At 43.9% G+C, this 17,067-nt stretch overlaps 2 protein-coding genes across 4 annotated transcripts in view; both read right to left on the minus strand.

Moving 5' to 3' along the window:
- Positions 1-513: 513 nt before the first annotated feature.
- On the minus strand, positions 514-9,432 carry LOC129821867 (protein sel-1 homolog 3). Its single transcript, XM_055879575.1, has 23 exons — positions 9,373-9,432; positions 8,772-9,246; positions 8,376-8,502; positions 8,145-8,266; positions 7,936-8,051; positions 7,773-7,834; positions 7,350-7,482; positions 7,132-7,267; positions 6,894-7,034; positions 6,547-6,758; positions 6,239-6,418; positions 6,009-6,128; positions 5,782-5,922; positions 5,610-5,672; positions 5,338-5,511; positions 5,097-5,224; positions 4,924-5,007; positions 4,743-4,833; positions 3,153-3,240; positions 2,947-3,056; positions 2,684-2,811; positions 987-1,092; positions 514-894 (listed from the first exon to the last, which is right to left on the minus strand). Exons 1-23 carry the CDS (start codon positions 9,424-9,426, stop codon positions 796-798), a joined length of 3,090 nt encoding a protein of 1,029 aa, XP_055735550.1. The 5' UTR covers positions 9,427-9,432; the 3' UTR covers positions 514-795.
- A 647-nt stretch (positions 9,433-10,079) lies between these two features.
- LOC129821868 (stromal interaction molecule 1-like) overlaps positions 10,080-17,067 on the minus strand; it is a 45,687-nt gene continuing 38,699 nt past the window's right edge. The window contains exons 12-13 of one of the 3 annotated variants that reach the window (XM_055879578.1): positions 13,476-13,539; positions 10,080-12,518 (exon numbers count right to left, since the gene is read on the minus strand). In XM_055879578.1, coding sequence (XP_055735553.1) covers positions 11,984-12,518; positions 13,476-13,539 — 599 coding nt within the window. In that variant the 3' untranslated portion in view covers positions 10,080-11,983. Of the gene's footprint in view, positions 12,519-13,151; positions 13,540-17,067 lie in introns of all 3 variants that reach the window. The other 2 variants (XM_055879577.1, XM_055879576.1) reach the window with 2 other exon arrangements.

Consider the following 17,067-nt stretch of genomic DNA (forward strand, 5'->3'; position numbering starts at 1 on the left):
TGAGTAGAAAAAACAATCAAATAATTACATGAATAACCTGATCATCAGTATCATGTAGTATTTACATTTACTGTACCTTAACATCTCTATACAGAGAACTCTGGTATGAGAAAACATGTGGTACACAGAGTAATGTACACCCTGCTTATGAATGTATTGACAGGTTTGACTGTGACGTTACCACAGACCACACTCTAATAACAGACAACTGGCCCAGCTCATGATTCAGTCATTTCATGTTGTTTCATTTAGAGGGGTAACTACCTGTGTGCTTTCCAGTCTCCAGTTTGTCTGTGTACAGGTGACAACTTGCTGTTCACCTGCTGTTTGTGCCAGGCCTGGTGAACCCCTGGGGCATTACCAGCCATTCATTACCAGGAGCCAAGAGGCCCACAGCACGGTTCTCCATGGGCCTGGAAAATGACTCTGTTCAGGGACACCACGGTGCTAGTCAATCCCCACCCCCTGGATGATCTGTTCTACACTGGAGCCCCAGTCAGTAGAAGATAATGATTTTTCAAATCAGTTTGCTTTATTAATACTGCTCAATCAATAGACAGTTTTGTAAACCATGATCATACAGAACATTGAAATACCTTTATACATTCAGTTTAAGAAATTGTGCTATCTTCATTCCAGATAAAACAAAGATAAAAACACAAAAAACAATTTACCTTTAGCTATAAAAACAAAATCAGTCAAATAAATAAAAAAAAATCGGTGAAAAAGTTTTTGCTCCCGATACAATCAAGTCTTCTTCCTCATAGTGCTGATAGGCTGATGGGTCTCCTGGTCCTAGTGATAATAAGACATGATGCCACGCCCCCTCAGAACACGGAGGATGATGAAGAGGATTGGTGGAACTGCAACTGCCATGACCACAGTACCAGAGACCTGAGAGAGAGAAGACAGCCCAATATCAACGTTCATGGCATACTGTACCTATGTGGAATACTACAAGTTCAATGTTCAAACATCATACATACCTTGATAGTAGCACTGTAGTCCTTTTGGAAAGACTGCAGATAGGCATGGAATAGGGCAATGCTGCAGGGTAAGTAGGACTCTGCTGTGCTGTTGGAGTCTCTGCACCTATGGAAAAGTATAGGAATTGTACAGTGAGAACAGCCTAACCAGTTGATAATAATATACCAGACTGGATAAGGGGAGGACCATCCTCCTCAGTGAATTTCATAAAAATTAAAATAGTGAAACATTATAAAAGTTATCCTTTTTAGATAAAACTATACTAAATATATTATTGTCACTAAATAATTGATTAAAACACACTGTTTTGAAATGAATGTCTACAGTAGCCTCAACAGTAGGGTAGCACCATGGTGTAGCTGGAGGACAGCTGGTTTCCATCCTCCTCTGGGTACATTGACTTCAATACAAAACCAAGGTTGCTCATGGTTCTCATAGATTTACACAGCAATTATGACAACTTCCGGAGGATGTCCTCCAGCCTATCAGAGCTCTTGCAGCAGGAACTGACATGTTGTCCACCCAATCAAAGCATTAGAGAATGAATCAAGTATTGAAGGCATAAGCTACAGCTAGCTAGTACTACTTAAAATGTGGTGAGTAGTTGACTCAGAGAGAGCAAGACAATAGTTAAACAGTTTTGAACAAATTCATTTATTCAAAAATGAAGGAGAAGCGCGAGAGAGAGATATTTTTTTTTACACTTACTTAGCTAGCAAATGCAGCTAGCTAGTTAGTTTAGCCTATGCAAACACCCAGCTCAAACAGAGAGAGATGCTATGTTACCTAGCTGGCTATGGCTAACTCCTCCAAGTCAAGGTAAGCTTTTGGTTTTATTAATTTATTGCCAGCAGTGTAACTGCTAAACTGCTTGCTAACTATACACTGTACTGCATGATAGTAGTGGATTTACTAACGTGTTAGTTCTGGTAGCTATGTTGTTGACTTGATGTTAGCTAATATGGTGACAATGATGAAGGCTGTGTGTAGCGGTTAGCAGTTTTGATATAAAGGTTAAAGATTTTCTGTGCACAACACACAGATAGCTGATGTGTTGTGCACTGATGTCCACAAGCGAAGGGAAAAGGTGAGAGAGCTTGTAGATGCGAGAAGGTATTATACAATGATATGGCTGCTATGAAAGTGAACTGTGTTTGCATGTGATCAGGGGTGTATTCATTCCGCCGATTCGGTTGAAAAAGGTTTCTTAAACGGAAGCAAACGGAACGAAGCGGGGATAAACATACCTGAATTCTTCCAATACAAACTCTCGTTTGCAACTCTTGGACTAATGATTACACCTTATATCAGCTAGATGCAGGCAAGATTGTGTAAGGCAGTATTGAATGTTTCAATGTCTGTCACCTTGATTACTAAAATGTATCTTGACTTGTGCGCACCTACGTTGTAAACTTTCATTCATAGGCTAGGTTGTAGCAACCTCATGATGGGTATAGGGAAAATTAGAATATTATGTAGTAGTCTAAACCTATCGATGTTAAATTGAACTGGGTGAATAAAATATGAATGACAGTCATCCAATATGCTGTAACAGAAATAAGGCCATGATCCTAAAAAAAATGATCGTCCTCCCAAATCTTAACGGCACCGACCGCCACTGATATACCATCATATCCTCAGGTAGTGTGCATGGCATTCTCCTGTTGTAAATGGTGTACAGTACCACAGTACATACCTGCGGTAAAGTGTAGTCGCCAGCTCAGTGTTATCTGCCATGTAATGCTGTGTCAGACCCAGTTCAGACAGGACGGACAACGGTAACCCCTGTTCCTCTTGAACAAGCACACCAAGACTGTACCAGCCCTGTGAGAAAAAGCATGCGGAGACACACACACACACACACACACACATGCGCACACAAAGGTTGCATTCGAGTGGGAAGGCATTTCTTTAATGAGATGGCAATGACATCACACGTATGTAACATGGCTGGCATACCTGAGGGTCACTCCTTAGTGCTGCCTGTTTGTACATCTCTGCTGCTGCTGCCACATCTCTTGGTCTCCGCCCATGTCCTTCATACAGCAGGTCACCCATCCTGATAAGGGCTGAAGAGGATGGATGGAGGTAATATTAAAACAATCTCTCTGAGAAAAGTGCAACGACGGAGCCAATGCAGACTGTATATGTCAAAGACAATTCACCATAGGGATCAGGATCTTGTGCCTGGCTGGTCAGGTTGTAGTGTCTCCTCATACACTGCACTGCAAAAGTGGGATCCAGGAAACCTCCCTATTGGAAAGGTCAGTTATAACTACATGTGTCACGTATTTATATATACTGAATAAAAATAAAAATGCAAAATGAAAAGTGTTGGTCCGATGTTTCATGAGCTAAAATAAAAGATCCCAGAAATGTTCCATATGCACATGTTCCAAATTCTCTCAAATGTTGTGCACAAATTGTGTACATCCCTGTTAGTGAGCATTTCTCCTATGCCAAGATAATCCATCCACCTGACAGGTGTGGCATATCAAGAAGCTGATTAAACAGCATGACCTTTACCCAGGTGCACTTTGTGCTGGGGTCAACAAAAGGCCACTCTAAAATGTGCAGTTGTCACACAACACAATGCCACAGATGTCTCAAGTTTTGAAGGAGCGTGAAATTAGCATGCTGACTGCAGCAATTCCCACCAGAGTTGTTGACATATAATTTAATGTGAATTTCTCTGCCATAAGCCAAGTCCATGTTGCAGAGAATTCAGCAGTACGTCCAACCAGCCTCACAACCGCAGCCCAGGAACTTCACATCCAGCTTCTTCACCTGAGACCAGCCACCCGGACAGCTGATGAAAGTGTGGGTTTGCACAACTGAAGAATTTCTGCACAAACTGTCCGAAACTGTCTCAGAGAAGCTCATCCGCGTGCTCGTTGTCCTCGCCAGGGTCTTGACCTGACTGCAGTTCAATGTCGTAAACCAACTTCAGTGGGCAAATGCTCACCTTCGAGGGCCACTGGCACGCTTGGGAAGATGAATGCTGGTTTCAACTGTGCCATGCAGATGGCAGACAAGGGTGTATGGCATCCTGTGGGCGAGTGGTTTGCTGATGACAACGTTGTGAACAGAGTGCCACATGGTAGCGGTGGGGTTATGTTATGGGCAGGTATAAGCTACAGACAACAAATACAATTGCATTTTTATGATGGCAATTTGAAAGCACAGAGATATTGTGACGAGATCCTGAGGCCCATTGTCGTGCCATTCATCCGCCGCCATCACCTTATGTTTCAGCATGATAATGCACGGCCCCATGTCGTAAGGATCTGTACACAATTCCTGGAAGCTGAAAATGTCCCAGTTCTTCCATGGCTTGCATACTCACTAGACATGTCACCCATTGAGCATGTTTGGGATGCTCTGGTTCGACGTGTAAAACAGCGTGTTCCAGTTCCCGGCAATATCCAGAAACTTCGCACAGCCATTGAAAAGGAGTGGGACAACATTCCACAGACCACAATCTACAGCCTGATCAACTCGATGCAAAGGAGATGTGTCACGCTGTATGACATGTCACCTTTTTTTTAAGGTATCTGTAAACCCAATGCATATCTGTATTCCCAGTCATGTGAAATCCATAGACTAGGGCCTAATAAATGTATTTCAATTGACTGATTTCCTTATATTAAATCTTTTCGCATGGTGCGTTTTATATTTTTGTTCAGTATAGTTAAAGTTATGCATTGATATACTGTATCATCACAGTGGAAACAAGTTCCACCAATCAAACTCACAGGGTTTTGTTCACATAGGTAAGCCACATTGAACTGGGCGGCTGCAAATCCTGACTCAGCTGCCATCATGTAATACAACAAGGCCATTAAGCTGTAAAACAGTAGAGACATTAGGTTCATACAATAATAAACATTACAAATTAGTGTTATCATGTAATGTTCTAACAAGAGAGATGGTCACCTATCCCCTTTAAAATAGGAATCCAAGGCCTTCCTGAGGACCATTCCAAGGTGTCCGTTGTGCTCAGCTGCCCACTTAACCCATCTGTGGTAAAAACAGAGTGATTGGCAAGCAATGCAAAGTAATGTTTTAATCAGATTCATTAAAAAGAACTAATGAATTTAGAGACTAACAATAGAGCATCTGCTGGACGCCTCTTGACTCGGCCAGGGATCCCTGTGGTCCACACATCAGCCAGCTGAATGGAGCCATCTATGTTTCCTCTTTGGGCAGACTTCAGGTAGTAGGTATAGGCCATGAACTGGGAGAGACAAAACACTGTTGGTTCATTATCTCAGTCCAATAGATACAGTCCAATAGGTCAGTGTGTAAGCTACGTAGGAGACCACAGGGTATACTGACAGTCGACCTGACCTTGTCTGCAGCTTTCCCAGGATACAGGCCTTGGGAGTACATGACACCCAGATTCATAGCAGCATCTGCGCTTCCTTGTTTATCAGCCTGTTCCCACAGCTGCACTGCCCGCTGGTAATCTTTCTCAAACTGCTCATAGTACCAGCCAAGGGCGTTGATCGCTGGCGTGAAACCCTGTGGGATCGAATGGTATGATGAGCAATTTTGAAGGCGTCATTGTAGTCCTACAGCCCATGCAAAATTATAAAGTCCTGAACATAATTTTGACCAACCTGCTCTACTGCTTTCTTCAGGAAAGTGACTGCCCTTGGAATGTCTTTCTTGACTCCTTGGCCCTTAAACGTAATGATGGTATTGTCAAAATAGGCTAGACATTACTAAAATTGAACTTAGAATGACTATAGAGACTGACTGTGTCATCAAACTGAGTAATTGACCTCCGACCTGCATGAGGACTATGGCATAGTCATACATGGACACTGGGTCCCCCAGACGGACAGCTCCTCTCTCATAGTGTCTCACAGCAGTCTGGATGTCTGGAGACACGCCCTGCTGGCCCCAGAACAGCATACGGGCCACAGCTTGCTATAGAAGAGCAGTTTAACCATTATCACAAAAGATTTATTGAGATTATGTTTAATACTGAAAACAATCAGACAGATGTATAGTACCTCTGCATCTGCGGCTCCATTGCGAGCCTGGAGTTTTAACCAGTGAAAGATATCATGGTTTTCATTGGTTTGGAACCGAAGCACTTCCTCATTGTTCAGGTAAATAGATTCTACAAACATCTACAAAACAGACATACTAGATGAGGAGCAGTTCCATTAAATAACATGTTTTAGGATTGTACAATACTTGCACAGACTGAGATGATCTTGCTTCAGGCACAAGGGCCTACCTGCTGAGGTGAGGGGTTGTGATGGTCGGAGGATGTCTGCTTGGCGATGTTAGAGTAGTAGGCATAGGCCAGGTCAGAGTCTGGGGGGATGCCATGCTCACCTAGCTGGTGCAGGTGCCCCAGACGCAGCAAGGCCAGTCTCCAGTCCTTCTGGGCTGACAGCAGGGACAGTAGCCATGCCTGGAGGATGAGGGGAATAAGAGACATGCAAAGTACAAATAGGAGGTCTGGAGTTTCTCCTGACCATGAAAAACTCCTGGCCATAGACATGACAACATACACCTGAATACACACACTCATCCACCCACCTTATTGGGCTGCCTCTCCACTCCTACACCACTGCTGTAGAGCACTGATGACAGGTGTAGAGCTCTGTTGTTCCCCAGACAGCCAGCTTGCAGCAGAAGGGTCATTATCTTGTTAACTACTGCAGTGAATCCAGTGCTCTCTTGACGCAGCTTACGCAGAGACAAGGAGTAGAGAGCCCTTCCCACTGATGCCAGATCAACCTTTCTGCCACCTGGGTATACAGTATAAACAATAACATTAGAGAGATTGCAACATCCTCATTAAATGGTGTTGATGGTGTTAACTGGTGGAACACCTTCGTAGGTTAAAATAATTGTAGAAGAGTATTATTATGACCAGCTCTTACCATGCTTGGCGGCCAGTATCTTTGCCAGATGAACTGCATAGCGTCTTTGAGGGGCATTGGGTGCCTCCCAGGGTTCACAGTGTGGTGTCACAGCTAAATGACATTTTAATGTCCACTTATGATAAGCATCCATACAGTTCTCTGGAAAACAGAGGTAGTTTCAGTTTGGATGGAGTTTGTGAGCCACTGAATATTTTATACACCATCATGCCATCTAGTGGATATTACAAGTCATTACCAGACTCTTGTTTCTCTCTGGCTCTCAGTAAATATCCAGTCATTTTGACATGAAGCTCCAACTGAAATTCCTGACAGGACTGTAGCCATCCAGTCAAATTCAGAATCCTAATAGGGTCTGGAACAATGACTTCCGACTGCGGGAGACCAATTAATACAGGTGTAACATGTTTTGTTGAATTACAGATGGATTTGGATGCGTCTGACTGTGATTCTTACCGGCCTGACCTCAGGTATTCTGTTTCGATAGTACACCAACGGTCCATAATAACCTTCAATTCCTCTCATAAATTGACCTCCACTGACCACAAAGTAGCCCTCCGTGTCATCCAGGTGTATAGGATCTCTGAACCTGTAGGAAACCAGTTCCATATTCAAAATGATGCTGACATGCTATAGCAGGGGTGGGCAACTCCAGTCCTCGAGGGCCTGATTGGTGTCACACTTTTTCTCCAACCCTAGCAAACACAGCTGATTAATCAAAATGCATTCTAAACTGAAGATCATGATTAGGTGATTATTGGAGTCAGGTGTGTTAGCTGGGGCTGGGGCAAAACTGTGACACCAATCAGGCCCTCGAGGACTAGAATTGCACACCCCTGTGCTATAGGTTTCTTTCTTTTGTTCTGTGTTCATCCTTACATGTGTTCTGCAGTATGAACCAAACGTTGCTGCCCATCAATGCACACCATGGTGACATCCACCTAAAAAGAATCCAGAAGAAGAGTGAGAAGAAGAGACATTACTGGTTAGACTCCCGAAACACTGATCTCCTGTCTGCTGTGGGTATGGGGTTAATACTGACCATTCTGCCACGCAGCTCCACGTTGATGTGGCACCACTGGGCCAGGGGCACCTGGAACGGGCAAAGGAACGCTGAGGATCTCCCAGTCTCCCCATGCATCTGGACATGCAGCTGGCCTGCAGAACACGTTATAACTAAGGAATAGGCATTATACTGGTATAATAATGCATCTGGCCATTTGAGAAGTGAGGATAGAAGAGCAATGTTACCTGATCTTTTAAGGAACAAATTGGGAGTGGCATAGTTATTTTGATTGTCTATGTGGTGAAAAACGGAACACAAGTTTTCCTGGCAGGATTGGGTCAGGAACACCCAGATGGAGAACACACACCTGGCAACAGGAGAGAATAAAAGTATCAAATATTATCCTATGTTAATATCCCCAACATGAAGCCCACGTCTTTTAGCAGGCACATAGACTATGTAGCTAGTGGTCTTACCATGGAAAAGAAATATCTTGGAGTCGCAAGTACTCCAGGACCTCGTTGCTATAGGCATTTAAAGTCTTGGTGATGCCAAAGTTCTCTCCAGTTGAGGCATACATGGACGACAACAAATGGACTGTCTCTGAATGGGAGATTATTTGGTGATAAAATGAGAAATGCTAGGATATAAAGGTTTGTATGAAGTTTGTTATAGTTTATAGACTAAATATGTTGAAAATTAATAGATGTCTTACACTACTATACCTTGTTTGACTATGACTGCTTTTAGTGTCTCAATGCTCTATTTGAGTGGTCCACAATGTCGTTTTTAAAATCTTTACTTTGTATTGTCAACTATTGTATCATTGTGGACTGACATTTTTCTAACTAACTCTACACTACAGTAATTACCTTGTTCCACAGGGCATTGTGAGGTGGTGGTCCTGCGGGTTAACCACAGCATCTGTGTAGCCCAGCCAGGGCAGAGTTGATGCTGCTTCATGGGGCGACTGAGAGGGGACGTGGGCTGCAAGCTGACCACCGCAGTGGCCTGGCCTGACCTGTAACTGTCCTCAGATTCCTGCTCACTGACTGAGGCACGCAGCATGCCACTGAGCACCCACTGAGTGTCAGGCACAACCCAGTCAGGCTGGTACACCAGCCAGTCAGGGAGGCTCAGTAGCAGAGTCCTAATCCGGTCCGGACCCGGCTCACAGCTCCAGTGTCTCTGGAATACTGTGGAGCTTACTCCAGTGTCATAAGACACCAGACACTCCACCAGCACCACAGCTGGTTTAGAACAGGAGTACAACACTTTCAGAGAGTAGCCAGGCACTGGCTCAGCTGGTGGGTTCAGAAACATCACATGATCTGAACCCCAAACCATCTGTGTGGAGGGAGAGGAGGAAAGCCACCAAAATAGTATGTACATCGAAAAATGATACATTTCTTTAAAATTAAGCACCTAAATTGAAACAGATATAGAAAATAGATATAGTACAACATAGCCTACCTGTAAACTGAGGAGAAACAGTAATAAAAACTTATCCAAGTAATGCTGATTCATGGTCCGAGTGTGGGGTTGTTTAATTCCTTTAAGATGATGGCTGCTCAATAAAAAGTCGTTTTAAATGTTTTCATGCTGAGAAGCACACGAAATACAAACACTAAAATATGTCAAATTAAAAGGTTAGCAGTAAAAACGCCAATAAAGGGCCATATTGTCAAATATAGTTAAAAAAAAAGGTGCGTTTGCTGTCCTTTTGACTGGAAGAGACCTGAGAAAGTTTCAATGACGAGAACCCGGACTAATATCCTGCTTTGTCCACAAGTGAAACAAGTGCTTATGTAAATATTGGAATAAATGCACACACAGCTCCACCTGTTAGCTGCGTAATCAGACGCGTCACGTAACCAATAGATTGACGGGTTATTAGATATACGGAGCAGTCCAACTCGCCTAAATTCCCTCTGAATGTGTTACGGCATTCGAAAATGTTTACACATTTAATACATATTGCGCTTGTCTTTTACTGTGAACTAGAGGAATAATAATGTTTAAAAAAATAAATAACAATACCCAAGTCTGTTCGTGCGAATTACTCTAGAAAACCTGTGATATGATAACAATTTACGCCTTGCTACTGTTTTATGTGTTAGTATCCACACTTATAGCACACCAAACAGAGCTCTTCGTATCTGATAAACAAAGGCCATGTCTTTCATTCAAAATCGTTTATTGCTATCATGCAGGAGTGCCATAAAAGTCTAGAGAACGTCACAGAAGATGCAACATTTTTTTTTCTCTGTACAAATATCTGTATTCATAAATAGAAGCTCAAAAGGAGAAGTCGGGAGTTAAAGTAGGAGTGGAGAGTCATGATGCTCGAGCTGACCTCTGCCTCAAGCCCATTATAGACGTTAATACAGTAGCTGACATGCATCAATACAACTCAGTGCAGTATCCTGGCAACAGACAAACACTCATAGATAGACGGCATAATCCATATTACAGCTTCATCGTGCAGAAGAGGTACAAATTACACTTTAAAAAGTACCAATTGGAAGTTCATGTTTTCAACTGATCAATGAAAGAAAATAATTACATTTTCATCCATCGCACTGTGTGAGCCCTCCAATGGGGGGCGAAGGTATCGTTTGGAGAACTGCTGTGGTTATTACACAGATCCAGGAGCAGTCGAGCAAGTCAATTGTTTAGGAAGTTATAGGAGTCCCTACTACCAGAATGTATCGTGACATCCTTTTCTAAACCATGTGTGCCCTCAAAACCATTAATGGCAAGTGAGTTCATAATTGTGACAAGTAGATACCATTACTGTTATTGTGTGCTTGACTTTGGATCTGTATAATGTGAATATGGGTTATCAGGGTAGTCTACAGTATAAGCTAAAGTAGCACACACCTCTCCAGAATGCTCTGAACAACTTGGGAGTCTTTAAAATACAAACACTGCCTGAAACTTTCTGCTTGAAAGTATGTGGGTGACAATGTCAAATTGATCACCTTATTTTGGTTTGGAGTCCTCAGATACAAAAATGGAAGGCAGTGCTAGTCATTCTAAAGCGGCCTCTAACGTACAGTACATATATAGCTGATGAGAATAAAGGCCACTGGACCAGAGTCTTTGTTTTGGCATCTCCAACATCCACCTACAGCACTCCTAATGATTCACATATCTCTTACAACAACTGCAAAGTAGATTGATGCGATTGGCAATTTGAAAATGTAGACGTTTACTTCAATAAACATTTGACATTGATATTACATTCATATAGTTCAAGTAGTCATTTTAATAACTTTCCCCTCTATTAGGGAACTTAGATTGTGGACAATTACTTCTTGCCCTGTGACACAGGCTACCTAGCTTTGTATGTGCTGGGGGTCTTCAAGGGGTTTAAATCAAGCACTTCTACATCACTTCCAAAAGGTGCACAATCTGAGGGAAATGTTTGCCTAGTGTGTTGCTGTGTCTGCAGCTGTACTGGAAGAGTTCTGCTAACATTGATTGCTAGATTTCATGTTAGCACAATTGACTCGGGCGGTTTTTGCAAGTATTGTTCAGCCCCCCCTCTAACAATTGACCAAAATGACTACCATTAAGTACTTAAAAAGGTCCATCTGACACTGTTTTTTGTCAAAACACAAAAGTAGTTGGGGATTAACCAAATGAAACGGAGTTAAGTGTTGTCTAAGCAGAATAGGGACAAGAACCAAGCAAACACCTAGGAACATTCAGAGACTATCAGTCAAACAAAGGTGAAGACATGCAAACTGATACAGGTTGAAGTAAACCAAAAGACATCCACCCAGGAGACTTGTTTCCCTTTCAGAGACTGGCACCCTTTCCTACTAAATAAATAGTGCTTTACATTCCACTATACAATACCACCCATTCCCAACATAAATCAGGACAAAAATCATATAATCAGATAGCTGGTTGCTCCCACAGTTCCTCAGGGAAAGTACCTACAAATCCATAAAGGCAAAGAGTTGCTCCATCGAGTGTGACCAGTGAACAACCCAAAACAACTTCTCCAAAACAGAAACAATAATAAGTGAAACACATTGGACAGCTCTTTAATAGTCTTCAGTAGCCCTCGTTATTATTTCTTCTGTTTTTTGAAGATCTTGAAGGTGTGTTTCCTACGACTGGCGACGGAGTCTGTGTCTTCTCCCGTGGAGCCGCTGTCTTCCTCCAGAGGGCTCTTCTTGGAAGAGAGCTGTGGGATGCGGCTGCTGCCCTTGGTCCCTGCGGCCCCAGGCTGGCCCCCCGTGGGGGAGGGGGTGTCGGCGTCAGTGGAGTTGGGGCTGAGGGAGCGGGAGGACTCTGACATAGATATACCAACGGGACCAACATTCATCTCTCCCAGGCTGGCTGACTTCTCGATGCTGTACACCTTCTTCATCAGGATAGGGCTCTCTGGGACTGGCTCGACCAGGGCTCCCCCTTCATGGACACGGTTCCCTCCGTTAGGGGTGTGGGCATGCAGGGAGGGCTCGTCGGAGGCGGAGCGGACGGGTTGGCCATACAGGAAGGAGGTGGGTTTCACCAGCTGGCCCTTGGAGCTGTAGGCGGACAGACGATCACCGATTTGGGAGAGGGACAGGGAGGAGTCTGAGTCTGAGCGGTTCAGATCCCTGTGGAAGAACAGAAGAGAGTCGGTGGAGGAAGAGAGGTACAGTGAGGCCCGGTCCAGAGACATTATATAGCCTCTACCCCCTAGGCACTTCAAGTAGACCCGAAAGAACTGGACAGATATAAGCAATGGTAGTATCTCCATTTTCCCCTCTGATAGGCTAGGTGGATTTTTTACCATCAGATGGAATGCCTACATATTTCTAATCGTTTCAGAACTATGGGGTAAAGGCCTATGGGGTAGAGGCTGTTCTGGACTGAGCCTGACTGAAAAGTGGATCCAAGCTAAACCACTGCATGCTTGAGGTAATCTATCCCATGCCTGTAAAGACAAGGACACAGTGGGCACTACTCGCCAACAGCAACTCCACCTCCTGTTAGTAGTGCAGGCAGAGGGACGGGTTGTTTGAGCTATCGAGCAAGACAAGAGTTGGGAGTGGATGGCAAAAACTAAAATAGGAAATAATGAATGAAGAAAAATGTATTTAAAGAAAAAGTAATAATGCATAAGAATGTACGCAAAAAGTCACAGGTTGCAAAATGGGTGAGTTATAGTTCAGTGGGGTGAAAATGTAGGCAGAGAGAAAATCCCACGCGCATGCAGTGCGTGTGGAGGGAAGAGAGCAGAGGGGTACCCGAAGCTGCTGCTGCGCTGGAAGTCTGGGATGGTGTCCATGGGCTGAAAATAAGACGAGTGATAGACATGGGAGGAATGAGGAGTGGTGGAGTGTAAGGACGAGGAAGAGTGGAAGTGGGAGGAGTGGGGCTGACAGTAGGAAAGAGGTGGGGAGGAGCAGATGATTGCGGGGTGAGAGACAGCCGAGGACAGGTGAGGCAGGGGGAGAGCCTCAAACTGTTGGAAGGACTGGCTGTGTGACTGTTGGAGGGTGGCCCTAGACCTGGATGAGTAGGAGGTACCGTCTCCCTGCTGCCCCGCCAACAGGCAGGTCTCTACCAACCTCTGGGAGCCCATGGCCAGCTGGGTGTCCATGTGGCGCTGACGCAGGGACATCATACTGGGAGCTATAGAGACAACACAGAACACCACCATTAACAACCACTCTCTGATTATACACATACAACACAGGGTGAGGGACAAGAGTAGGCTGGAATTCGACTGGGACGGTACTAGCAGAAGACATGGGTGTTTGAGACATTTCAGTATTGAATTAGTGTTGTTGACATTTGTGTTGAGCAATTCAGTAATGTTCGGTTGAGAGAAATGCAAGTGATGGATGCAAAATATCAGATGTTCAAACACCTGGGCCTTAGCTATGCCATTGACTATTGACAAGAGAACAGGAGGGATGGTACTGTCTGGTGAGATGTCTGTCTGGTGAGATGTCTGTCTGGTGAGATGTCTGTCTGGTGAGATGTCTGTCTGGTGAGATGTCTGTCTGGTGAGATGTCTGTCTGGTGAGATGTCTGTCTGGTGAGATGTCTGTCCATAGTGTTACAGCTATATCCATCTCCAGGCCCTGTCCCAGGCCAGAGTGTTACAGCTATATCCATCTCCAGGCCCTGTCCCAGGCCAGAGTGTTACAGCTATATCCATCTACAGGCCCTGTCCCAGGCCAGTGTTACAGCTATATCCATCTACAGGCCCTGTCCCAGGCCAGTGTTACAGCTATATCCATCTACAGGCCCTGTCCATAGTGTTACAGTTATATCCATCTACAGGCCCTGTCCATAGTGTTACAGCTATATCCATCTACAGGCCCTGTACATAGTGTTACAGCTATATCCATCTACAGGCCCTGTCCATAGTGTTACAGTTATATCCATCTACAGGCCCTGTCCATAGTGTTACAGTTATATCCATCTACAGGCCCTGTCCATAGTGTTACAGCTATATCCATCTACAGGCCCTGTCCATAGTGTTACAGCTATATCCATCTACAGTCCCTGTCCCAGGCCATAGTGTTACAGCTATATCCATCTACAGGCCCTGTCCATAGTGTTACAGTTATATCCATCTACAGGCCCTGTCCATAGTGTTACAGTTATATCCATCTACAGGCCCTGTCCATAGTGTTACAGTTATATCCATCTACAGGCCCTGTCCATAGTGTTACAGTTATATCCATCTACAGGTCCTGTCCATAGTGTTACAGTTATATCCCTCTACAGGCCCTGCCATTAGTGTTACAGCTATATCCATCTACAGGCCCTGTCCCAGGCCAGAGTGTTACAGCTAGGTCTCTAGGTCTGCTATAATCATAACTCAGACAGTACCAGCCCTCTCTAGGTCTGCTATAATCATAAGACAGTATCAGCCCTCTCTAGGTCTGCTATAATCATAACTCAGACAGTATCAGCCCTCTCTAGGTCTGCTATTATCATAACTCACAGTATCAGCCCTCTCTAGGTCTGCTATAATCATAACTCAGACAGTATCAGCCGCTCTAGGTCTGCTATAATCATAAGACAGTATCAGCCCTCTCTAGGTCTGTTATAATCATAACTCAGACAGTATCAGCCCTCTCTAGGTCTGCTATTATCATAACTCAGACAGTATCAGCCCTCTCTAGGTCTGCTATTATCATAACTCACAGTATCAGCCCTCTCTAGGTCTGCTATAATCATAACTCACAGTATCAGCCCTCTCTAGGTCTGCTATAATCATAACTCACAGTATCAGCCCTCTCTAGGTCTGCTATAATCATAACTCACAGTATCAGCCCTCTCTAGGTCTGCTATAATCATAAGACAGTATCAGCCCTCTCTAGGTCTGCTATAATCATAACTCAGACAGTATCAGCCCTCTCTAGGTCTGCTATAATCATAACTCAGACAGTATCAGCCCTCTCTAGGTCTGCTATAATCATAACTCAGACAGTATCAGCCTCTCTAGGTCTGCTATTATCATAACTCAGACAGTATCAGCCTCTCTAGGTCTGCTATTATCATAACTCAGACAGTATCAGCCTCTCTAGGTCTGCTATTATCATAACTCAGACAGTATCAGCCTCTCTAGGTCTGCTATAATCATAACTCAGACAGTATCAGCCCTCTCTAGGTCTGCTATAATCATAACTCAGACAGTATCAGCCTCTCTAGGTCTGCTATAATCATAACTCAGACAGTATCAGCCCTCTCTAGGTCTGTTATAATCATAACTCACAGTATCAGCCCTCTCTAGGTCTGCTATAATCATAACTCAGACAGTATCAGCCCTCTCTAGGTCTGCTATAATCATAACTCAGACAGTACCAGCCCTCTCTAGGTCTGCTATTATCATAACTCAGACAGTATCAGCCTCTCTAGGTCTGCTATAATCATAACTCAGACAGTACCAGCCCTCTCTAGGTCTGTTATAATCATAACTCAGACAGTATCAGCCCTCACTAGGTCTGCTATAATCATAAGACAGTATCAGCCTCTCTAGGTCTGCTATAATCATAACTCAGACAGTATCAGCCCTCTCTAGGTCTGCTATAATCATAACTCACAGTATCAGCCCTCTCTAGGTCTGCTATAATCATAACTCACAGTATCAGCCTCTCTAGGTCTGCTATAATCATAACTCAGACAGTATCAGCCTCTCTAGGTCTGCTATAATCATAACTCAGACAGTATCAGCCCTCTCTAGGTCTGCTATAATCATAACTCAGACAGTATCAGCCTCTCTAGGTCTGCTATAATCATAACTCAGACAGTATCAGCCCTCTCTAGGTCTGTTATAATCATAACTCACAGTATCAGCCCTCTCTAGGTCTGCTATAATCATAACTCAGACAGTACCAGCCCTCTCTAGGTCTGCTATAATCATAAGACAGTATCAGCCCTCTCTAGGTCTGCTATAATCATAAGACAGTATCAGCCCTCTCTAGGTCTGCTATAATCATAAGACAGTATCAGCCGCTCTAGGTCTGCTATAATCATAACTCAGACAGTACCAGCCCTCTCTAGGTCTGCTATAATCATAACTCAGACAGTATCAGCCCTCTCTAGGTCTGCTATAATCATAAGACAGTATCAGCCGCTCTAGGTCTGCTATAATCATAACTCACAGTATCAGGCCTCTTTAGGTCTGCTATTATCATAACTCAGACAGTATCAGCCCTCTAGGTCTGCTATAATCATAACTCAGACAGTATCAGCCCTCTCTAGGTCTGCTATAATAATAAGACAGTATCAGCCCTCTCTAGGTCTGCTATAATCATAAGACAGTATCAGCCTCTCTAGGTCTGCTATAATCATAAGACAGTATCAGCCCTCTCTAGGTCTGCTACAATCATAACTCAGACAGTACCAGCCCTCTCTAGGTCTGCTATAATCATAACTCAGACAGTATCAGCCCTCTCTAGGTCTGCTATAATCATAACTCAGACAGTATCAGCCCTCTCTAGGTCTGCTATAATCATAAGACAGTATCAGCCCTCTCTAGGTCTGCTATAATCATAAGACAGTATCAGCCTCTCTAGGTCTGCTATAATCATAACTCAGACAGTATCAGCCCTCTCTAGGTCTGCTACAATCATAACTCAGACAGTACCAGCCCTCTCTAGGTCTGCTATAATCATAACTCAGACAGTATCAGCCTCTCTA

This window comes from Salvelinus fontinalis, chromosome 24, assembly GCF_029448725.1.
Source record: "Salvelinus fontinalis isolate EN_2023a chromosome 24, ASM2944872v1, whole genome shotgun sequence".
In the NCBI taxonomy this organism is placed as follows: domain Eukaryota; kingdom Metazoa; phylum Chordata; class Actinopteri; order Salmoniformes; family Salmonidae; genus Salvelinus; species Salvelinus fontinalis.